A 22,650-nucleotide genomic window follows, 5' to 3' on the forward strand; every position below is an offset into this window, starting at 1 on the left:
CAAAGGTCGATGCCAAGGCTCGGCTGGCGCAGGGTCGAAGCTCCTGCCTTTGCGTCCCCGATCTTCGCCAAAAACGAAGACTCTCCCACCACCTGAACAACCATCCACATCTACCCGCCCATAACACCGCACAACGTGCTCGGTACGTGTGGACGCTCCCGTCTTGGGCCCAATTGAGATGCTGACCGCGTGCAGATCTGCCAAGATGAGCTACATCACCCGTCGTGCGCTGTCCACGCTCATCCCTCCCAAGGTACGTCCAAGCTGGGCGAGCCGTGTCTCGCCGTCATCAATTGGACGCCAACGCTGACTCCGGCCATTAGATTGCCTCTCCCTCTGTAAGCTGCTCCATGCATTCGATTCGATTATGCCGCATCGCGTCCCCCCGACGGCCTCTGCGACGGAGCATACGCCGCAAGGTCGGCAGCGGACGGCGTGTGGACAGGCCGAGGAAGGAGGTGGCATGCTGACGGGCAAAACACAGGGCATCGGCGCCGCTTCGGACGCGGTGCGCATGCAGAAGGTCGTCTCGTTCTACGAGAAGCTGCCGCGCGGGCCCGCCCCAGCGGAGAAGTCGACGGGCTTGTTCTCGTGGTACAAGAACAAGTACTTCAAGCGCGGCAATGAATCTGCAGCACGTACGTCGAGACCTCGCCTACCTACCGTTCCGCGGCGGGCTGGCAAAAGAGAATGCATTGCGTTGGACAAAGACACTGACGTGTGAACGCGAATCAATAGCACTGGCGCATCTGATCATCTTCTTCACGCTGCTCGGTTACGGCCAGAACTACTACTTCCACCTGCGTATGTTTCCAGTCCTTCTTTCTAGGCTTTCTCCCTTGTTCCGTCCCTTCACATTCCCCTGTATCCAAACCAAAAATGTACCAATGTATCCATGTTCCCGTAACGATGTCCACCCTCGACGGGGCAAGGGATGGAGAAGGACAGTGAGCTGACCGGGTCACCGTAGGGCACCACAAGAACAACGCTCACTAGAGTAGAGCATGCAGGGGTGAATCAAATTCCGTTTGTACAAAGAATGCACGGCAGAACGGGACGAGCGAGTGATGGAGGGAAGGAATGCATGACGGCAAAGTGGTGGTGTGTACAAATACTCTGATAGACGCTGCAAACCGACCACGCACATTCGCCTGCACCTTGATTGCAATCCTTTTAAAGTGACGACCGTGACCCTTGCGCCCTTGCTACGTGATTTTGAAGTCGATTCGACGCTGACTCTCCGCACCCTTCGGATGACGGGACAGAGAGATGGACGGGCCTTGGCGGCGCCATGCTGGAGGAGTGTGCACGAAGCTACCACCAGGCGTGCCGCCCGAGGATCAGCAAGCAACATTGGGCTGTTCTGCTGTCTTTGATGCGGGAAGCCTCGGACTGTGTATCCAGCGCCAGGCCGGAGTGTGCGGTTATGCGTTTGTGACGGGATGCCTGACGGGGCTGAGCACGCAGGCGTCAGTGCCTCAGGCCGCCGCTGCGTGATACGCTTCCTCCGGCCTCCTCAAGTTACGTCGCGTTTCCCTTAACAAAAGTGCCAACTTCGACACTCCATTATCCGCCATCTCCTCTCGGCCTCCTCCTCGGCCTCCTCCCTTTCCTTCCATCGAGTCCGCTCTTTCCGCAGACTCCTTCGTGATCTTATCCCCAGCTTGACTGAGGCGCATATTCAACCACCCCCCCGTCCCCTCCCAAAGAGAGTCGCACACCTGCTGAGCCAGCCGCTTGCACCTCCCGTAACCAAAAAGTATCATCAAACCCCGTCGCTCTCTGCTGGGCTGTCTCCGGCAGATCCTCTCATCCTCTCTGGCGACCGCATCCAACTGCTCTTGATACAGGTATTCACCCATTGTTTCTAACGCTTCTTCCCTTGCTTCCGCCGTTGCTTGCGCCCCAGACCTGCGTCTTGCCTCGTGCCTGTCCAGCATCGAACACCCGCCCTCCGCGGCGGTCGTGCGACATGCCGAAACGCCACGACCGTACTCGTCACCTGCAGCTGAGCCTGCCGTGGTGACGGTGTCTTCGTAGACAACAACGGTGACGACAGTGTCAATGTCAGCTAGCTTGTCATCACTACTTTTGCCGTCCTTCCCAGCACCAAGGATCCCTGCTTTCTCTTCAAACCTCAACGCCAACCATTCACCACCACATCCTTCTCCTCCGCCCCCCACCCAACTGTGAACTCGTCTCTAACATAAAGCACGCGCGACGCAGATCCCTCGATTGTTATGGCAGAGTCGGTTGCCCACGATGTGGTAAAGGAAGCACAGTCGGTGGGCCCCCACCATCAGCCCTCCGACGATCTTGCGAACACCTCCAACGAGCTTTCCGCCGGCAACGGCCAGGCGACGACGAGCACGATCACGACCAACGCGACTACGACCACCACTACCACGCCAGAATCCGCCGCCTCTTCCGAGCATTCACCCAACAACGCCCATGACAGCAATCGGGACGCGCACGTGGCCGAATCAGCAGCCGCAACGGCCGAGGGTGGCAGCGCCGCAGACCAGCCAGCGGCAAAAGGCAGTGCTGAGGCAGATGGATCAGACAAGAAGGGCGGCTCCGCATCCGCGTCAAATCTTTCCGACGGTGTAGCGCAAGGACTCGCAGACGCGAGCGGAGGCTCCGACACGGACACGAGCAGAGCTGACACGGGCAAGGAAGACGGAAAGGGTCATTCTCGTACGGGCTCGCTGAAGAAGCCGACAACGTTCAAACCCGTGTCGGTAACCAAGAGCTTCCTGGCGAAGAGCTTGTCCGCATCCCCGGTGCCCAGAGCAGGTGACAAAGGTTCGTGATGCCCGATTTTTCAAATTGAACCAGGACGATTCTCGATTGCCATGTACGATCAGAGCCCACGGCTGACTTTGTTGAAGTAGGCCCGTCGAACTCTCCGAGCCCGACCTCTGCCCTGCAGTCGGCCAAGCCACGTCTGGTGGCCAAGTCTGTGCTTGGCGGCAGCACCAGAGGGATGACAACATTGAATGGTACAGCAAGTCCCGATGCGAGCAAGGTCTGGAATAAGAACCGACGTAAGTGCTATCTTGTCGCTCGCTCACTACGGAGCGTTCTCTTTCGCTTCGATTTTTTTCTATTTGGCTAGCGACTTGAAAATGGCTGACCCTTAGTAGCTGCGGCTCCACCACCGCCACGCCAGTTTACCGACGAGGAGTTGCAGACACGCTATGGCATCCACATGACCGCACGGCTGCAATCTGACGAGTCTGGAAAGGACTCGAAATGGGCAGACATTGACGACGACGAGGAAGATTGGGCCCCCGAGACGGTGGAATGGATGGACGGTACAAAGTCTAGCGTGGGCGCAGAGCCACAGCCACCACCGCCTCCTCCGCGACAGGAAGATAGAGCGTCCAGTCCAAGCAAAAAGGAGCCGACCGCGGAACCCGTCAAGCCCGTTCTCACATCCATGAACAAGTCCGCTGCGACGCAGTCGAACAAGACGATTCTACGGCCGGGTTCTCAGCTGAACGCGTCACCAAAACCGGGCGCCGCCCAAAAAGCCGGTGCCGACAAGTCTCCATCCGGCGGGACCAAACCATCGCAGCCTCCAGCCAAATCTCCGTGGGCAGTCCTACCGCCCGTCGAGAAGATTCCCCCAATCAATCCTCCCGTACAGCAGACGCAGCGGCCCTTTGCACGCGACTCGCAGGGTTATGACGCACATCCGCCGGCTCCGGCGCCGGCTCAAGAGATCGCAGCCGATGACTTCAGCAGGAACTACGGCGGCGACCGCGCGCCGAGGGAGCTGTTCAACGCGCAGTCTGGAAGGTACGAGCCGGCCAACGACACGCGTCGAGGCTCTCGGAACGAGCATGGCCATCGCCAACCCGCTGTTCTTCAACGTCCTTCGCAAGGCGGGACGCACATGGGCCCAGCCGAGCCTTCGCCTGCGTTCCAAACGTCCAGGTCCAGCGCGGACAGCGTCGGGCCGTGGTCGCGACGCCGTGCATCATCTAGCCTGAGCGCTGGCGGTCGCAGGCCTTCACTAGCGCTTTCGCAAGACCACGCGCAGCATCCTCATCCTGAGACTGCTGCTGAATCCCCAAGAGCCGGGCATGCCATTTTGGATCGACCCGGACTATGGAGCCGTCCTGGCCATTCGCACATGGAACCTCCAGTCGCAGGATCCGGGCAACCTTCCGATGGATCTCAGCAGCCAATTGAAGATCCTATAGCCAAGCAACAGCGTATGATGAAAGAAAAGATAGAGCAGGCTCGAATCGCGAAGCAGAAGCGGTTGGAGGAAGAGGCGGCCGAAGCGGCCGCTCGTCAAGAGCGGCTCAAATTAAAGATGGCCCAACTTGCGTCCGCGAGTCCCTCTCCCGATGTTCACGATGGCGCAGCCAAAGGTACCGGCTCGCAGAACGCCGCCGTCCAGCCACCCAAGAGCAACACCGTCTCGCCGCCGAAGCCGCCCGTGCCCACATCTGAAGGTGAGGTTGCGCAGTACGGCATGATGAAGTTGCACCAGCCGCATCCCGTGAAGAAGAACTTTGTCTCGGAGGCTTCTCTCACGTCCCGGTCCAACCAGGACTCCGGCTCGGACTACAGCCACAGATTCAGAGGCTCTACGTCACCGAGCAAGACCGTCGCCCGACCGTCTGGAGGCCAGCAACAGCATCACGCGAACTCTGCATCCGAAAAGGCACAGCAGCAAAAAGGACTACCCAATGCGCCGCCCAATGCCTCTGGAGGTCCTCTCGAAAAGCTTGGCAGCTCGTGGACGTCGTCGCCGTCATCGAATGACTACAACTGGGGACCTAATTCTATGAGCGCCCGATCCGCGGTCGGAGGCAGCGTATGGGGCCCGCTTAGCTTGAGCAGCAACGAGAAGTCGCTGGGCAACGGTACATTCGAGTCGAAGTTCAGTCATCCAAATTTCGTCAACAATCGCTTCGACAACGGCAGAGCGAGTGGACTCCCGGCGCAAGGGCCTCCAATGCATGGGCCCGTGGGCTCCGGCATCAAAGGTGCTGCGACCCCGCCACAACGGCAATCTCAGTTCACGCACACGTTTCAAAGCCTGTCTTCAGAGCACTCGGCGAACTCGACGTCTGCCGCTTCTGCAGCTGCGACGAACGAGCAGCAAGAACAGCCGCCAACGTCGCATTCTCCGTCCGTCGACGACCAGGCCTTCGTCTCTGCACACCTCGACTCGTCACTCCAACAGAGCATTGCGCAGAGCTCTTCACTGCATCCTCAGACCACATCGCAGCCGTCTTACTCTGCAAGCAGCGGTAACAATATGTCCGCTCAAGTTGCGCTTCCGCCAACCGCTCCAATCGGCTCTGGCAAAGCATCGCTTGGCTCGCAGGACCGCGCGCGTGACTGGCATCTTGGTGGTGGTCGCGCCACCCAGAAGAGTTGGCAAAGCTTTGGTGCCGATGAGCAGCGCAAGCGCGAAGCCGAGGTCGCGAAGTACCAGCGGGAAATGGCCACGTCGAAACCGCAGCCCAAGTCGGGCGGTATCGTAACCTACGACGTATACCGCGAGGGTCCGGGAGGCAACACAGTCGAGGTATTCCACGTCGCTGTCCAGCCAGATGGTCAGAAGACGACTCGTCGTGGCGGAACATTTCCGATGAGTCCAAACAACGCTGCCAAGGTCCGGGAGTCAGAAGCACTGCATCCAGAGGATCATCCGCCAAAGTCGGAGCAGCCTGTCAATGGCGTGGCCCAATCAGCCTCTACCACCTCGTCGTCTCGCTTCTTCCCCAAGGGTGCCGCGCCGGTCATTTCCACTCAGCCGCAATCAGAGGGCACACCCACGCAGCCTCAGATTGCCATCACGCAGGATGAGACGCCTCCGCCGGCAGAGCAAGACCTTTTCGACCACGATTCTTCGCAGCCGGTCAAGGTCAAATTCCCTGTCATCGCCAAGGTCAACCTTCCTGGTATGAAGGCCTCGCCGTCGGTTTCTCTTCCGCCTCGGTCTCCCGGTGTCGACAAATCCTTCTCAGGCCAAGCTCCTGGCACGTCATCAGGTCCGTCCGGACCGCGCACTCTCCCACACACGATGCGCGTCGATGATCTAAAAGCAAAGTTCGGAAACACGCAGCCTGGTGGCATCTTCGCCAACACCAAGCCTGCCTTCGATGTCACTGCTGCAACCACTCGACCCAACGGTGCCCTCCAAAACCAACAGCCGCGCTCCAGTCCGACGTCTGTAACCAAGCACCAACTTTTTGCGGTCAACTATTCCTCCTCGCCTCAGTCCCAACCCCTAGCCGAGGATGACTGTTTCGACTTTCCGGACTTTGGCTCCAAGCCCACCGTGCGAGTTCCAAAAGTGCCGCACCAAAATCACCAGTTCGGTTACCAGCACGAAGGAGCCATGTCGGCGCCGCTGCCTCGACATATGAAATTTCACGTTCTAGAAACTCAAACTGTGAGCGAAGTGCAGCTTTTCCCCACAGAGAAGGGCGACAAGTTCGGAAGCAAGGTCACGATCAAGCTGCCAGCCATGAAGACTGCCAAGTATGTCGACGTACGCCTTTCTCGCCGCGGCGGTCGCTCCGATAACACTCCGCGCGAGGGTGGCGCAAGCAGTGGCCGTGGTGGCCGTGGTGGCTCTTCTCGTAGCGGTCCCTCGGAAGGCGGCAGCCGTCGTGGCGCTGGTGGTCACGGCTCAAGGGGCGGCAACAAACACGAGAGTGCCGGCAGAGGTGCAAAGAAAGGCGACGCTACCACCGGTGCTTCAAATTCGTCCAGTTCGTCGCCCAAGCCTCGCGGTGGTGCGCACTGGGGCTCGAAGAATGGTCGTGGCGGGGGTACCAGCAACTAAGCTGCAATTTGACCCATGCTTCGGCGACCATCAAGATGACATGACTACTTAGACACTCACTACCTGGATTGCCACTGTCTGAAACTTTATTCGGCGGATGCGCCACTCAGTGTCATCCCCGCAAATGTTGATATTTCCGCGTACCTCGACATTTCTATACAGGCAAACACAATAAAACCCAATTCGGCTGCTTGCCGACGTGGCGAGAGCCTTGTATCACCACCACTTTTGTTCGCACACACTCACACGCATCCACACACATGTACAGGCGTGTATTCAAGAGAAAACCGCCATGGCTGAGCCTGTCTCACATTGCACGCTAGCTTTGTTCACCACGTTACATATGGGATTGGGGTATGGGGATTACATCGTGATTGGCTCGCCTGGTCCAGCTCGTCTCTTCTCGACTCCTCTTCCGGAGCGGTTTCATACGTGTTGCCCCCTCTACGGATGTAAGCTCAAATGCGGCTTGTGTGCGCGGGATTGGGGACTGAAGAGCACGAGAGGAAGTGGCCTCTGCAACAGCAACCACCAAACATTCGAATGTCTTTATGTGTTTGTAGTATCGGATAGTCTCACGCGGACACCCGTTTTAATTAGTGATTGCGCATTTTGCGCCTTGAAACGCAGAAGAACGCTTTGCTCTAAGCTCCTTACGTTCGCCAGATTGCTCACGTCCTGAACATTTAGAGGCTTTTCGGTTTTCGCCCCGTGCAAGACCTCTGCAGTTACTGTTCCAGATGTGGTCTCCTGCATCTGCTCACGTCACGGCGCATGAAGAGTCGTTTGCGTGGTTCACATACAGCCTCGAGCTCCTCGAGCTGGATCTAACGACGGATTGTCCGAAGAAAAACTCTCCAGCACGGGTAACAGTCGAAGCTTTCCAGAATTGTCTACTTCGTCCTGCCAAATTCCAGCCTCGCATCTTGTTTTCTCTGGAAGATGTCTTGGCCGACATCACTTATGCGCTGTTCTTCTGTTCATTATCAATCACTTCAAGTGCACGTTGTCCTCGGACTATCGCTCCACTGCAGGCTCACGACGCTTCGCAGCCGCAACAACTTATGCTAGCTGAGCAGCACGCATGACACGCTGCCCCACAAATCTTCCACATAAAGTGGAGTTGCGGCGCACATTTGCCTACAACTTGAATTACGCGCTGCTTCAAGCACGTTCTTGCTTCGAACAATCTCTCCTGTGCTTCGTCCGGGCGACCCTCAACTCGATTATTGCACGGCGCAAGGGTCGACACATCTTCGAGTAGCTGTCCATTTGTGGCTCAGGCTGGACATCTTTCATCGTCTTATCGTGCACGAGCTGAATGTTGCCATGAGATTGCCGATCGGCCCACAAGCGTTAAGCTCCAGTCCTTCGGCCTTCGTGGAAGGCGACGTGGGTTTCCCGCGACTGGAAATAACCACCAGTTTGTCGAGTGGGCGGCGTGAAATCGGTGCTACAGAACACCACGTTGCTTTCGTAGTAAGCCAAGTCGATTCGAACGCCAACGTAAGTCGTCCAAGTTCGTTGTCCGAGTATCCATACCGAGCGGATGCTCACTTGTCACCTCAGTTGTCGCCTGGACGACTTGCGAGTGAGACTCTCGTCCATCAGGAGCCGATCGTACCAATGCCGAGCCATGCGGCGGAGTCCGTTGCAGCCAAGGAGAGCGCCGTGGACGTGGCCATCGAGCTCGGCCGCGTGCGAAGTCGATTCTGCGACATCCTCTCCGTTCACAGCTCGTCCGAACTTGACATCCCCCATGCTTCCGGCGACGCGGGTCTGCCGCCGTCGCAAGGCGTCCCCTCCGAGCTGGGCAACCTCCTCGCGGAGGTCATCTTCGTCCTCACCTGCACGGCGTCTCAGTTCATCTTCTCGTTGATGCTGGGCCACATCACCGTCGCGCAGACGCAGTTCCGCAAGGCGCTCGGCATCCCGCCCACCCAGACCCCTTGGCTCATAGGCTCTCTCATGCTGGCTAGCGGTCTGTCCGTGATCGTCTCGGGGTCGCTGGCCGATCTCGCCCCACCCAAGCCCCTGGTTGTCGGCGCCTTCCTGTGGGAGGCCGTCTGGACTGCCGTCACTGCCGTCGCCGTCGGCCCGCGCCTGAAAGTGCTCTTCTTCGTAGCCCAGGCCATGAAGGGGCTCGCCGTCGGCGTCCTGGTCTCCGCCTCGATGAGCATCCTCGGGCGCGTCTATTATCCCGGTATCCGAAAAACGCGCGTGTTCTCGCTCATGGCCGCCGGCTCGCCGTTTGGCTTCTGGGTCGGATGCGTGCAGGGTGGAGCCTTGAGCGCCCATCTCCCTTGGATCTTCGGTACCTCCGCTGTCTTCCTCGCTTTGTGCGCCCTGGCAGCCTACACGACCGTCCCGAACCTGCAGCCGGCGAGTGACAGCCGCACGGCTGACGCGCCCTCATTACGGCAGTTCGACTACGTCGGAGCGTTCTTGTCGTCCCTAGGCTGCAGCTTGATCCTCTTTGGACTTGCCCAAGGATCCTCTGCTCGCTGGAACCCGTACACGTACTGCAGCGTGATCCTCGGAACGGTGATGCTCGGTGTTTTCTACCTCGTGGAGCAACGGGTCGCCCGACCTCTGATTCCCAACGGACTCTGGCATACGCCAGGCTTCACTGCTCTCCTGATCTCGTACTTCCTTGGTTTCGGCGCATACTGTGAGCTTATCTCGTCCTTTACGTCTTTCCTGTTGACATCGCTCCGTTAACGCTTTCTCGTACAGCTGGTGCGTGGCAGTTCTACGCCATTCAGTTCTGGCAGCGCTATCAGGGGGCAAGCCCCCTCACCGTTGCGCTGTACGTGCTTCCGAACGGCATCGTCGGTCTGCTTGCGGCTTGGATCGTGTCTCGGACACTGCACGTCGTTCCCGGCCATTACATCCTGATCGCAAGCATGGTGTGCTTCGGGATGGGCCCCGTCTTTTTCCTTCCTCAAACTCCAGAGTCCAGCTACTGGGCGCTGTCCATGCCCGGCGTCGCGCTCGCGACCTTTGGTCCGGACATGAGCTTTGCTGCAGCGTCGATCTTCATCACCTCGAGCGTGCCGAGATCGTACCAGGGCTCCGCGGGGAGTTTGCTCGTCACCGTGCAAAATTTGGCCATGGCCGTCATGACGTCCGTCTGCGATTCCATCGGTGTCCAAGTTGACGAGCTCCCGACTGGAGAGGTCGGATTGCACGGAATCAAAGTCATTTGGTGGTTTGGACTTTCAGCTGCACTGACAGGAGCTCTGCTTACTGGCACGATGGTCCGCATACCGAAGGCAGAAGAGAAAGAGCACGTACAATGAGGACTATTCTGCTTACACAGGCATGCGCCTACGCTTCACCTGGTGCATCATTCTACAAAGCAGAGGGATTTTTTGTTAACACGTGAGGAGTTTGATTTGCGAGTCTTGGCCAGTAGAAAACTCTACATATATTCCGCGTCAGAACATGCACGCAATATCCACGATGCTGACGACATTGTGCCAGGTCTACAACTTCGCCTTGGGCTTGCGCTGGAACGCAACCGCGACTGGAATACCCGGAGGTTTTTTGCAAAAAATCTCATTTTCTATTACAGCGAATTTTGTCGTGTTTGCCACTTGAGAACGGAACGGGCAAGAAAAAGATCGACAAGGGCTATCGGCTCGCTCCTCTCTCGTCAACAACAAACAGGCCTGTAATTGGTGTGCGAGATGGACTAACAAAATCGACGTCATTGTGTGAACATAGTAACAACCGAAGCGAAAAGAAAAAAAAAATTCTGTAAGCGCGTACTTGTGTCCTCGTGCTTCCTTTTTTTTCGTGATGATATGCACCGCAAGACTCTCGTCGAATTGCACGTCAATGTAGACGATCGTCTTTCGACGCAACTGATAAAATGAGCAACATTAATATTAGCAATGGCACGTGCTACTCAGCAGCAGGTCAGAAGTTAGACAGCAGCTTCATCCCATGTGGCAACACCGCCTTTGGTTATCAGACATGTTGTGGAGCAGGAGATAACTGTTTGGCCGACTTGGCCTGCTTTGGCATCCATGGAACTGGCTACGGCAGCTATCTGACATACATGGCCGGATGTACGGACCCAAATTACGAAGATGCCAGCTGCCCGAAGAAAGACGTCGGTGAGCGATGGTATGGACGAGTGTGATAGAGCCCTTCTGGCTTACGCGTGCTAGATCAGCCATGGGTCGCCCTCACATTATGCGACAACAGCGGCGGCGCGTGGGCCATCTGCTCGCAGATAGGCAATCCTACAACGCTACAGCCGGGCTCGTACTGCAGCTGTACAAACTCGGCTTCGGCGACGATCGCTTTCAAAGATGCCACCGTTCTTGCCAACTATGCGTCTTTGCCAAAGAGCACAGGCGAGACCATCTCCTTTTTCGCGGGTCACAGTCCAACCGGTTCTCCAACAGCAGAAGGTTCGACGGCAGCAGGCTCAACCAGCGCTGGATCCTCGGTCTCCACCACAACCGGCAGTACAATAGGAACAAACTCTGCGGCGACAAGCACATCGGGGTCAGACGGCTCATCGCCTGGATCGGAAAGCCCCCATTCACCAACAACAACAACAGCAGAGAACTCCACAAGCGCAACTCTGTCCGGCGGGAGCGGTCCTGTGTCGTCTCTGTCATCTCCTAGCGACGCATCCAAGTCCACCATCGGCACAGGGGCGATCGTTGGGATCGTGATTGGCGCTGCCGTAGCAATCCTGTTGACGTCCCTCGGCGTGTTCCTTCTCTTCCGCCGCAGGCGCCGGAGATCCCAGTTCGAAGCCCACAAGACACCGCCATCAGGCCTGCCTGCCGCTGCTTCTACCTCGCCGATGAAGCCTGGTGGTCTGGGCGAATATGTTCGACCAAACATGCCTCCAGTACCGGAAGTCGATGGAGCGCCGGTGTCAGAGCTTGAAGGCCGGCCTGCGACACCGTGGGCGTTGCGAAGCGAGCTCGACGGCAGGGAACTTCCGAGCGATAGAAGCTCTGCTCACGAAAAGCTCAGTAGTGAGAATGGAGGGGCGACGCTTCACGAACTCCCATGATCTTCGATGTAGTACCGAAAACATGCAGGTCAGGCCAGATCTGGGGAAAATTCAGGAAGAAAAAAAAACCCTCGTCGTCGTTTCTGCAGAGCCGTTGAAGCTTCTGACTTTCTTTCAGTTTGAGACCTACCCATTGTTCGTGACACGTCCTATAGTATTATCTTTGTATGACGGCGCATAAGCATTCTACTTGATCTCCTAGGTTTTTTTACTTTTTTGTTCAGATCGATAAGCTGATATTTGCTCTTGATATAATGGCGAAGACGTCGGCGGAGACGACGGTCCTAACTGTGTAATGTAATCAACCGTAAAGTAATCTCTTTCACTCTCAAATCCGTCAGCGATGTAACGGGATACGGTGGCGCGATGTATATATTGTAATCAAATATTGATATATGGAGAGTTGCGTCGAGGGATTGAATAGGCAATGACACCTGCTAATATTGAGCAGAGCTCCGTCAAGTCAAGGCGGCTTGTTTCCTGTCAAGCACGTGAAGACGAGTCTGCAGGACTAAACTGAACGTAAGAGCAGTCAACCTTTCGTCCCAGTTATGGTGCCCATCACATAGTAGCGTGGGCATTGGTTCCTTATTGTTTTGTACAATGATGTCTGGAAGCAATTAGTAGCGGCCAAGGCATGTCAATACTTTGCACATCTACCATTTACTTCGTACTGGGGATGCCACACACACGGTATAAGCAGAAAAGTTACCGCTTCGTTGAACATAGCGCAGTCCTAACAAGCTGGTGATCCGAAAAGAAAGAAGAGAGACGTAGAAAGTTTAAAAACACCCAACCGGATTCCGGACAATGTGTCGTGGGAAAGACTATGTAAAAAAAAAAAAAAAAAAAAGATCAACGTCAAACTTCAAATGCGCCATCTCTCCCGCCTCTTTGTAAACATTCCTCATATTCGCTATGCGCCCTTTAATCGTTCATTCGCAGGGCGGATACAACCAAGCTTGTGGTGGTGACATTCACACTTTGGTTTCGAGCTTCCTCAATCCGTTTTTCTACAAGATTAGCTTTGAAAATGCTGTTAAGTATACTGTCCAAGCTGAAGCTTCTAATTCTAATTTCATAAAGTAAGGTTGAAAGGAGAGCCGGAGACGGGTGTAGTCGATGTTTGGTATCGCCCTAAGTCCGTTCCTTACACGGGGATGTATTACCAGCGCTTGCAAACGAGCAAGCGGATTTTTTTTCTTCCTAAATGCAATCTTATAATCTATGGGACCTAACGCCGCCGCCTAATGACAAATGTGATGGTTACTCTTCTCCGTATTCCGTCGATTAAATCAATCGCAGTCTACCCCGTCAATTTCGTCGCCACCTTTCGACGATATCAACGACGGTTCTGTGCCCAGATAACGCCAGCTCAATATTGCAGCGCTGCCGCAAACAGCGGCCATAACTGCGTTCATGTTTCCGTATCCAATCGTATCCTTCAGTGCCCCAGCGACAACAGGACCGACGGTGACACCCAGCGAGAACACCATGCTGTTCATGCCGTACAGTTGCGCGTACGGCCCGACGTCGCCAAACAAAGCAGGGTTCGCCTTGTGATACTTCTCAACAATGATTCCCGCTTCTACCATAGACGGGGAGTCGATCGCCGCGTTGCCTATCGACGAGAGCGCAAGAATAACAGCAAATATCGCAACTTGCACAGGACCTCCAGGTCTCGGTACGCGAAATAAAATGTGCATCGGGACCAGATATCCGTAGCCTAATATCGCAACGATGCGAGGGCTGTACTTGTCGACTGCCCATCCTGCAAGGGGCCCTGACACCATACCTGGCAAACCGAGGGCGAGGAACAAAATGCCGGTCTTGAGAGAGTCGAAATTGTAGTACTCCAGCGCGATCAGTGGAATGGTGGAATCGTACGAACCAATGAGGAAAGCCTGCACGAAGCCAATGTAAAACGAGGTAATAAGTGCAGAGTTCCCGAGCATCAGAAATATTGGATTCTTCCTCGTCAGCCAGTTGGAGGGTGCAGGCAGCCGATACGCCTCCAGATCAGGTTGTGCCGTTGAATCTTCCAGAAGAGGCGTTTGCTCTTCCACCTGTCCGTCAACTGGACTAGGGCACGCATGATCCGGTAGCTCTGCCCTGTACCGAGCGGCCGTCTTTTTCTCGATCATCAACAAGCGCAAGACGATGTCGATGCAGACCAGCCCTAGGCAGAGCGCGAAGACGCTCGCGTAGCCCGTTTTTGAATACAGAACGCCACCCAACACGGGCGCAGCCTGCGTACCCAGGTTGACAAAGCTGAAGATGGTTCCGATGGTGGTCCCTAGCCTGTTGGGCCCGACGGTCTCGAGACAGATTGCCAATCCGACGACCCAGACGACGGCGCTGCTCATTCCCTGCAACACTCTAGCGAGCGCGATCAGGCCGACCGTCTCGCCTGTGGCAAGCAATATGGTCGAGAAGAGCAGAGCAAACAGACCGGCAAGGAATGGCCGCTGCCGGTTGCCCGTCCTGTCTGCAATGACGCCGGCAACAGGGCTGAAAACGAAGCTGGCGGCGGCCATGACACCGATGAGGACGGAAACATAGATCTGCAGCCGGTGATCCGGCACTCCGACGCGGTCGCGCAGCACGAAAGGCAAGACGGGAACGACGATGGAATAGGTGACGAGATCCGTGAAAATGCCGACGCCGACGACGAACACGATGAAGAAGGTGCTGGACCTCCAGCGCAAGCCCCACGGGGCCGCGGATGAAGCCATTCTTGCGAACCGTCAAGCTCGTTTAAAGACCTGCCGTCAACAACGCGGAACGCGGCTCTGACAAGATCGTTCCGTGCCCTCGATTTCGGCAGCAAACGGGACGTTGCTTCGCACGGAACATCGAGCCGGACTTGGTGGTTCGGAAATCCGTAGTCTGAGGTTAAAGTTTCGGGAGCTTCGCCCCAAGAAAGGTGGCAGGATCGGCAGAGTATGCGTCTTAGGATCGTAGGCTATCCTCGAAGGGGCCCACAGGAGATGCAACGAAAGCAAGTCGTTCGCTTGGACAAAAAGCAGACAATATCGCAGAGGGAGTTTTGGATCGGAGGCGTGAATTCTCAAGCCATGTCAGCTCTTATACGGGACCTTCCAACTCGGACGGATTCTACTTGGCTGGCTCTACTGCCTTGTTTGCCAAGGTTAGATGACTCTTCAGAAGAGCACATTGATACGAGACCAAATTTGAGCGCCGGACGATGTCAAATTAGTCATTGTGAGCATCCCCGCTGCATTGGCGTCGCTGCACCGTGGTGGGATACGAGAAGCGCTTTGTGATTGGTTCGTCCCCCTTGGGCAGATGCTGTGCACGTCGAGACAGAGCAGCGTACACTCTTGCCTATGCTGGGAAATTTTGTAACTAGATAGGCCAAGCCTTCAGCGGAAGACGAAAAAGGGCTGAAGCCGCTTGGTGATGGAAAGTTTGGAGAGAGGTAATATGCATTCCATGCTTTCTATACATCGTCCCGACCCGAATCGTATTTATACACAACCCGCACGCGCGCACTGCGTTGCCATTCGCTGCGGTATTAGAGAGCCCATGTTAATACAACGGCTGCGAAGACTTCGTTTCAAAAACCGGCGTTTTCTTTTCCCAGTTCAATACGCCCCAAAAGAACAAATGCCGTGAATGCTCGCCAGTACTTTGCTCTGTCTTTCACGCCCATAACATTTCACCAAACCACAAATCGAGATTGCTTCTCTTTTTCATCCCATTCCCCTTCGAGTGTGGCGCCGTGCAACATTTCGCCTCTCGCTCTATCCCATGCCCAGACCTTGGTCTGTTCAACCCATAAGCTGAAAGCAAGACCGCCGCGCGCCCAAAGCGATGGTGACGTTTAGACCTCGCCCTCGAATTCGGTGGCGACGCTGGGCTGCGATCTCCGGCCTGACCTGAAGCCGCTCTGGTCAAGTGCAATCATTTCGGCAAGGATATCAAGTACATGCTAATGGAAAGATTCGTTAGCGCTGTGACCAACAACCCCCCCAAAAAAAATCCAAGTCCACGGGGGCACCATCTTGCTGAATGAAAGCGTACCTTAGGAACCGTCTTATCATAGATATTAATCAACTCCTCGGGCGTAGGATACACCTTCAACGCCCTGAAAAAGCACAGAGCGGCATCCATGCTCTTGGATTCGTCCTGCAGCAGATGCTCACCCTTGCTCACCTCCTCCATGAAAAACTGCTCGTGGCCCTCGGCATCTGAAGGAAGGTGCTCGCTGTTCACCTGCTCAACAAGCACCCGGATCTGTTCCCTCCTTGCGCGCGTCGACGCCTCCGCCTCTGCCTTGGCCTGCTTTTGCGATCGCTTGGAGTCGCGCTTGAGGGCTCTGCGGAACTCGACGTCGTGGCGTCGCTTGTAGTCAAAGTACACGGCATATGCTGCCAGACCGGTGATCAACGTCGCGGCCGTTATGGAGATGATGGCCGCAGGTCGGATGGACGACGCTTCAGTTCCTAATGAGGACATGTCGGACGGGCAGTTGGGCGAGGCTGCGTTTTTGAGGTGATATGCAAGTGTAAGGGCAGCTTTAAATGATTGTTGGCCCTCAAAAGATGGGGTAGAGTCCGGAAAGGAGAAATTGGAGATGGGGCAGGCGGAATTGCAGAGGGCAATGAGGCACAGTCGAAGGAGGTAGGTATCTGGCTAGACGCGCGATGATGATGGTGATGATGATGATGCAGCCGAATTGGAACATTTTTTTGGGAGCACAGACAACGGGGGCCAAGGTTTGCTACAATAAACTCAACTCATGCCCGGATTCAGCAAAACGGACTCAGCACGCCAGTCTGCTGTCCAAATGTTAATCTAAGATGGACCAAAATCGACAAAGTGGTTAGCATCATAGTCACATCGAGGAAAATGAAAAAAAATTGTCTATCTCTAGGCTGTCGGTGAATTTCGTATAAAGAGCATGTCCTATGTGCTCTTCAAAGGCTAGTTATGAACATAGCAAAGGCAAATGGCTGGGAAAGAAAACGCTCTCAGCGTATCCTCGCCTCAAGATGACGTGGGACGGTCGCAGCAGGACATCCCGTGAAGATAGATAGATAGATTGGTCACACTAGACTGCAGCTTGGCTTGCGTGCAGTGCACCAACGACGGCGAAGGCGAGGACCGGCGAAAGCGCGTAGGAGATCTGTGCAACTGGTCAATGATGGGTTCGAAAGATATGGACGAGGCAAATCCATTTACAGTTAGCAACCAGGCAATCTTATGTTCTTCATTCTCTGCAGCTCCGCTTACTTGCACCATGGTGATCAATTTCATGGCCGGTGCCCCTGTGGGCATCAGCATTAGAGTGAACCAGAGCATGGGGTCATCGCCCAAGACGTTCGTTCGCTTGGCGAGCGCATAGATGACAGCAATGGAGATTGCTGGCCACAGAACAAATCTTACGAGCAGGACGAAGGCGGTGGTAAGCCACGGCGTGGAACGCTCTCTGGGCTGGTCAGAGTCGCCCGATGTTCGAACCGACGTGTACAATGAGACACCAGCAATGATGACGGGCAAGGGAACGAACAGCTGGCCAATGGTCTTGAACGACGCTGTCAGCCAAGCGGTGAAGATGCCACCGTCCGAAGTGTCGTAGAAGAACGCCTTGTGCAGAGGAGGGGCGAGACCAACAATGGCGCCGGCGACGGCGCCTAGAAGCGGGGCGTTGAAGAAGTCCCAGAGAAAGAGAAGCCACCACTTTGTTCGCGGATGCAATTCGAGCCACTTCTTCCTCGGGACGACAGACGGCCGCCGGTCAAATGTCTTGACCGGAGCGTCATTGTCGCGCTGGGCTTTGGAGAACAAAAATGATACAGAAGAACGGCGATACTGCTCCTCAAGACTGGCGACGGACAGCAGTCCGGTATTCTCGTCGACAACATCGTCTTGGTCTTCGTAGTCATCGCTCTCACCCTCCTTGCCTTGCTCTTCGGGCGCGTGTTCGGCGTCGATCAGACGCGGCCCCACGGAGAAGGTAAGGCAAGACGAGATTGTCGCGAAGACCAAGAAGTACGACTTGGCCCTCCCGATGGCCTGTTCGATTGTTTCGTCCTTGGTGAGAAGGGTAGCCAGGATTCCCGTTTCCTGCAGACTCTGGATGAGCAGCAAAGGGTAGCTGGTTGTATTGTTGAACATGATCGCGGCGGTGATCCAATCCGGCATGCCGAAGCCCAGATGAGCCAGGATACCGATGACGAAAGAGAGGAAGTGACAGGCGAACGCCCACAGCAACACGGTCAGATAGCGCTGCGCGGATTCGACATGAAGCTCGGATCCGATTTGGACAAACAGCAAGGCCGGAAGAAAGACTTTGACGCACAGTTTCGACATTTTGCTCGCCGTGGGCGACTCCAGCAGCTTGAAGTGAGCTACGACGCCTCCGTAGAAGATGACGAGGAGAACGGAGAGCGAGGCCTGAACTGCGGCCAGGAACGAGTTGATGAGACCCGCGGGCGCCATGGCGATCAGTTGGCTGCGTGCGAGAAAGGGCAGAAGCGATTGGGGAAGGACAATGGGATGCGTTCAAACGCTCAAATGGTGCATTGTGAAGCTTCGATGGTTCCAAGCCCCGCGGACGAGAGAAATGACGCAGCCACAAACGAGCGACTTCGAACTGGCTGTCCGTGAAGCGCGCTATGCCGAATTGTTTTGGCGCGGGGTTTTCAATCTCGTTTGTAGGAGACGACCGGCATCGTACGAACCAGAGCGAGCAGGAAATCAAGCTTTGCATCCGTTGGAATCTCCCTTGCCAGCGACGACGACGTTGGACGCCGTCTTGGAATACAGTCACGTGCTGTGCGATCTTCCTCACGCTGGACCATGGACGAGCGTGCCGTCTGCGCTTGGTCTCATCGTTGTCAACATCCATCCAGATTCTAGTAGACCAAGGCCTCCAGCCTTGTCCGCAAGGCCTGTCAGCCTCGAGGACCATCCGGCGGCAACGTCGACCATGTGCATCCCGCTGCAGCCAAGCCGCCGGGCATGAGGATGCACAGGGGTGGCGGGATCATGCGCAGCTAAGTTTTGTCGTCTAGACATCAGAGACGTAAGCGCCCGCACGAAGAGGAGCAACAGCAAGTGTTCCTATTCATTTGCAGAACTCATTGCCAGACATGTTGTCACGCAACCACCCTTTGCGCATGAGGATCGCTCAAAAAGACAGGCTATACTAGCTCAATTAGCTAGTATAGCTGGGTGGTATAATATATATACCCTTACACATGTAGTAGGGGAAAGCTTGAATTGCGGTATGCAGGCATGCGCAAGTAATATCTCTGCATCGGTGTGATCACGACACTTGCATGTTGCACATCAGCGAAGGACTGCTTGCGGTGCACAAGTCTTGCTGGCTTTCGATGGTTCGAGAGAGCCAAAATTTGTTCTCAAAAGAGGGGAAAAAATGAGGAACTTCCTATCATTGACGCTTACACTTCGGACATCCCATATTATCACCACATGTGCACGGCTCATATCAAAGGCCATCTTTAACTGTTTTATGGGTGCTGCTACTCTCTTAGCTGAAGGTACTCCTAGGCCAGAGCCAGTGAATGGCCGCGGCCTGATGGCATTTTGCCGCCGGCACAAGACACAGCGTCAGAAGTAGCAGCTGAACTACATTTATAGATGACAACAAAAGAAGATCGCCTCATGCTTGAAATCTCCTAGCCTTGAGGCCAGCAATGAGCCCTGATACGCTAGTACCGCTGCTAGCACTCGCAGGTGCCGGTGAGGTGGCCGACGCAATGCCTGGTGATACCTGTTGCATCATGGCTCCCACGTCGACTGCACCGCCCTTTTGTTGAATATCCGCCATGTAATTGATCCATTCCATCGATACGATCACGCTTCCATCCGCTTGAGACTGTGGCAGAGGTGGCAACTGTCTCCTGAAGACAAATCCAGAGCCTGTCGTTGCGGCCTTCTGAGATGTTGCACTAGTCTCGGCCGCTGCCGCCGCTGAAGTCGACGTCTTAGATTCAGAGGAAGTCGAACTCTCTCCAGTTGGTTTCAGAGATGTGCTAGCAGCCGCAGCTGCTGTCAATGACGTCGACGTCTCGCCCGCCGACGTAGTCGACGAACTCGAGGATTCCGAGGATGCTGAGGAGAGTGCCGTAGATGCTTGAGGCACAGTGAGTTGTGTGCTTGTCCCGGCCTGGGGCACGGTAAGCTGTGTGCTTGATCCGGCCTGAGGGGCCGCGGGGGCAGCTTGGCCACTGGCCATGTTGACGGTGAGGATGTACTCGCCATCGATTTGAGTAACAGGAATAGCGAGGCGAGCATTCATCGTATCAAGAACGGCATTGTTCTGGATCGGGGTAAATGTTGGCGAGAGCAGCAGAGTGGCAGCAGCAGGGTTCAGCGTGCCCGTTCCAGCATTTCCCGTGTTGCCGTTTGTCTGGCCTGTGGTTGAACTTCCAGTGGTGAGTTGACCATTCGAAGTATTGTTCTGGCTAGCACCATTGGTCTCAGCGCTGGTACCCGGCTGGACAGAGGAAGGCTCTTGTCGCTTTCGTTGCAGAGGCGATGCTGGTTGGAGGGCGGTAGCGCCACCAGGGTTGGCAAGAATACCACGCTGTGCAACGCTCAAGCGAACGTTTGACTGTGCTGTAGCACCCATTGCCGTTGCAACCGTCTGGAGACGGACGGCATTGACTGGGAACATTAGCTATACGTGTTGTCGATGATATAGATAGTCCAACATACTTGGGAGTTGTACAACAGCGGCCATGCGGTTCAGGTTAGTCACGACGCCGCCCAGGTTTGTTGTCACGAGGTAACGGAAGTTGTCTAGCGTAATTAGTCAAGACCTTGTGAAGTGAGAATGTTGAACGACGTACTAACTGATTGAGTGCCTGTACCCAAGGCAGTAAGCATGGTAGTCGAAATACCGTTCTTGACGTTCAGCGTGGCGATCATCGGCTGCGAGGCTCTTATAGACATTCGGAAGCCGTCAGTGAATTCATTCTCCTGGATGCCAGAGCCAGTGATGTTGACTTGGTTAGTCGGTCCAGTGCCAAATTGGGTCAACGCAACGCCTGTGACGGCAGTCTGTCGGCCGAGAGCGATGTACTCTCCGTCGATGTTGTTCAACTTCACAATGCGCACGGTGCTGTCAGTGCTACATATCATCAGTCTCGGTGCCGAGTTCTTGCGTGAACTTTGACGTACTTGTTCACCGTCTTGATGGTGTCCATGACCATCCACGACTGGCGATCAGCGGACAATTTGGCCACGAAGGTATTGTCCGGGGTGACTCCCATCTGCTGTAGGGTCTGGGTGTTGATGGGTAGCTCAATCTGGCCACCAACGAGATCGGTTGCTCCATTGGTTTGGATGACCAACGAGTTCGGAGTTAATTGCACGAAAGGATTACCGGTTGTTCCCGTCACCTGGTTGCCCGGAAGAGGCGCTGTATTTTGGTTGACAAGCAGCTGGCGCTGCGTCTGGGAGAACGTCTCGATCCGACTGCCGTCCGGGAACTGCACCGAGTTCAGGTTCATCTATTTGTGGTCAGCGACGTCGGCTTGCATGGCTCTTGAGACTTACATCACCGTTCAGGTTGATGACCTGATTGAACTGGGCTTGGGTGGTTTGCCCAAGAACGCTGAGCCCTTGGCTCAACAGAGCCAGAGCGCATGAGAATCGTAAAGTCATTATAACCGTAGCAAGCAGCCACTAGGGCTCTCAGCGATCGTTACTAGATAATAGGAAAGGCGCCAAGGAGCGACTAATAAATTGATACTACGAAATGCGCCCAGCACAAAGAGTGTAGAAGAGAATGGACAGAATTGCAAAGAAAGGAACACAGCGGCCCTGCCGATGATGGGACTCTGGGGTGGTGATGTTCAGGACTTGACAAACTAGACGGAGAACGGGGGAGCTCCCGTACATATTCATAGTGCATGTTTAGATGCAAACCATCAACAACTGGCTTATTACCGTATCCGTCAATCAGGAGTGCGGTCCATGGAGATTCAGGGAAACAGAGCATCCGGATCGATGCTGAGGAATAGGAGGGTTATCTTCGGCGAGAAAGACATCCGGATCTTTGAGGCAGTGGCACGATGATGGTCAGGCGATGGCTTGAGTTGGGACATCTGCTTGAAGCGAACGGCAATTGGCTGGCTCGACCATGCATTGCAAACGGCCGTGGTGTGTGTGAAGCTTGTTCGAAGACGTGGGCGCATTGACGAGCTCGCACGAGAAACTGTGTTACCTGACTTGGCAGCAGAGCTTGGCCGTACACAACCTTGGAGGGTGAGCTCCCAGATGTTTCGAGTTGTTTGACGGAAGATGTTTTCTATGACAGAATTCTTTTGAGCCTCAACGCTTGCGGCAAGCCTGACGGAGCGTGAATACTGGGCGTGGAGGAGATGCCGCTGGCGAGCAACCGGGAACGACACGCTCGTGCCGTCGACGAGGAACCTGTTGTCTGCATGCTTCCAGGTGCTTGCGATCGGGCAATTCTTTCCATGCAAGAATCTTTTTCTGAGGGATCAACCTCCGGCAGTGGGTGCGAGATGCGAAAAGCGGAGGTGGCTCAAAAGTCCCCAAGCCGGGGTGGAGGATGCAGAGTCTCAGCGCCGAAACAATCCAGCACCTCAAACGGTCTCACGACAAAACAGTTTGAGGACAAAGTTCCTATTCGGGAGCTTCGCAACATGCTGCCAGGTATCGTTCGTCCGCTTGTCGGCCAGACAGCATGTCGCCCCAAGAACGACCGGAAGGCTCTGTCGCTCGCACAAAAAAGCAACCCAGTGCGCTTCTTTGCCAAGTG

At 55.3% G+C, this 22,650-nt stretch overlaps 8 protein-coding genes across 8 annotated transcripts; 4 read left to right on the plus strand and 4 right to left on the minus strand.

Annotated features, from left to right (window-relative positions):
* The first annotated feature begins 62 nt into the window (after positions 1–62).
* Positions 63–1,162, plus strand: PV09_08757 (uncharacterized protein). The gene is made up of 6 exons (XM_016362710.1): positions 63–142; positions 196–253; positions 324–338; positions 485–638; positions 739–804; positions 971–1,162. Exons 2-6 carry the CDS (start codon positions 206–208, stop codon positions 994–996), a joined length of 309 nt encoding a protein of 102 aa, XP_016209450.1. The 5' UTR covers positions 63–142; positions 196–205; the 3' UTR covers positions 997–1,162.
* Positions 1,163–1,543: 381 nt separating this feature from the next.
* Positions 1,544–7,493, plus strand: PV09_08758 (uncharacterized protein). Its single transcript, XM_016362711.1, has 4 exons — positions 1,544–1,850; positions 2,227–2,805; positions 2,892–3,047; positions 3,147–7,493. Exons 2-4 carry the CDS (start codon positions 2,241–2,243, stop codon positions 6,818–6,820), a joined length of 4,395 nt encoding a protein of 1,464 aa, XP_016209451.1. The 5' UTR covers positions 1,544–1,850; positions 2,227–2,240; the 3' UTR covers positions 6,821–7,493.
* A 492-nt stretch (positions 7,494–7,985) lies between these two features.
* Positions 7,986–10,572, plus strand: PV09_08759 (uncharacterized protein). Its single transcript, XM_016362712.1, has 3 exons — positions 7,986–8,326; positions 8,390–9,491; positions 9,557–10,572. The coding sequence occupies exons 1-3, from the start codon at positions 8,150–8,152 to the stop codon at positions 10,120–10,122; spliced, it is 1,845 nt and encodes a 614-aa protein (XP_016209452.1). The 5' UTR covers positions 7,986–8,149; the 3' UTR covers positions 10,123–10,572.
* A 107-nt stretch (positions 10,573–10,679) lies between these two features.
* On the plus strand, positions 10,680–12,223 carry PV09_08760 (uncharacterized protein). The gene is made up of 2 exons (XM_016362713.1): positions 10,680–10,944; positions 10,999–12,223. Exons 1-2 carry the CDS (start codon positions 10,698–10,700, stop codon positions 11,862–11,864), a joined length of 1,113 nt encoding a protein of 370 aa, XP_016209453.1. The 5' UTR covers positions 10,680–10,697; the 3' UTR covers positions 11,865–12,223.
* A 679-nt stretch (positions 12,224–12,902) lies between these two features.
* On the minus strand, positions 12,903–15,081 carry PV09_08761 (uncharacterized protein). Its single transcript, XM_016362714.1, has one exon. It carries the CDS (start codon positions 14,597–14,599, stop codon positions 13,160–13,162), a length of 1,440 nt encoding a protein of 479 aa, XP_016209454.1. The 5' UTR covers positions 14,600–15,081; the 3' UTR covers positions 12,903–13,159.
* A 214-nt stretch (positions 15,082–15,295) lies between these two features.
* On the minus strand, positions 15,296–16,581 carry PV09_08762 (uncharacterized protein). The gene is made up of 2 exons (XM_016362715.1): positions 15,912–16,581; positions 15,296–15,819 (listed from the first exon to the last, which is right to left on the minus strand). The coding sequence occupies exons 1-2, from the start codon at positions 16,344–16,346 to the stop codon at positions 15,712–15,714; spliced, it is 543 nt and encodes a 180-aa protein (XP_016209455.1). The 5' UTR covers positions 16,347–16,581; the 3' UTR covers positions 15,296–15,711.
* Positions 16,582–16,626: 45 nt separating this feature from the next.
* Positions 16,627–18,596, minus strand: PV09_08763 (uncharacterized protein). Its single transcript, XM_016362716.1, has 2 exons — positions 17,073–18,596; positions 16,627–17,016 (listed from the first exon to the last, which is right to left on the minus strand). Exons 1-2 carry the CDS (start codon positions 18,330–18,332, stop codon positions 16,942–16,944), a joined length of 1,335 nt encoding a protein of 444 aa, XP_016209456.1. The 5' UTR covers positions 18,333–18,596; the 3' UTR covers positions 16,627–16,941.
* A 759-nt stretch (positions 18,597–19,355) lies between these two features.
* On the minus strand, positions 19,356–21,706 carry PV09_08764 (uncharacterized protein). The gene is made up of 5 exons (XM_016362717.1): positions 21,420–21,706; positions 21,042–21,373; positions 20,711–20,991; positions 20,577–20,660; positions 19,356–20,525 (listed from the first exon to the last, which is right to left on the minus strand). The coding sequence occupies exons 1-5, from the start codon at positions 21,525–21,527 to the stop codon at positions 19,519–19,521; spliced, it is 1,812 nt and encodes a 603-aa protein (XP_016209457.1). The 5' UTR covers positions 21,528–21,706; the 3' UTR covers positions 19,356–19,518.
* Positions 21,707–22,650: the final 944 nt, after the last annotated feature.

The sequence above is a fragment of the Verruconis gallopava genome (genome assembly GCF_000836295.1).
Source record: "Verruconis gallopava strain CBS 43764 unplaced genomic scaffold supercont1.47, whole genome shotgun sequence".
Taxonomy (NCBI): Eukaryota; Fungi; Ascomycota; class Dothideomycetes; order Venturiales; family Sympoventuriaceae; genus Verruconis; species Verruconis gallopava.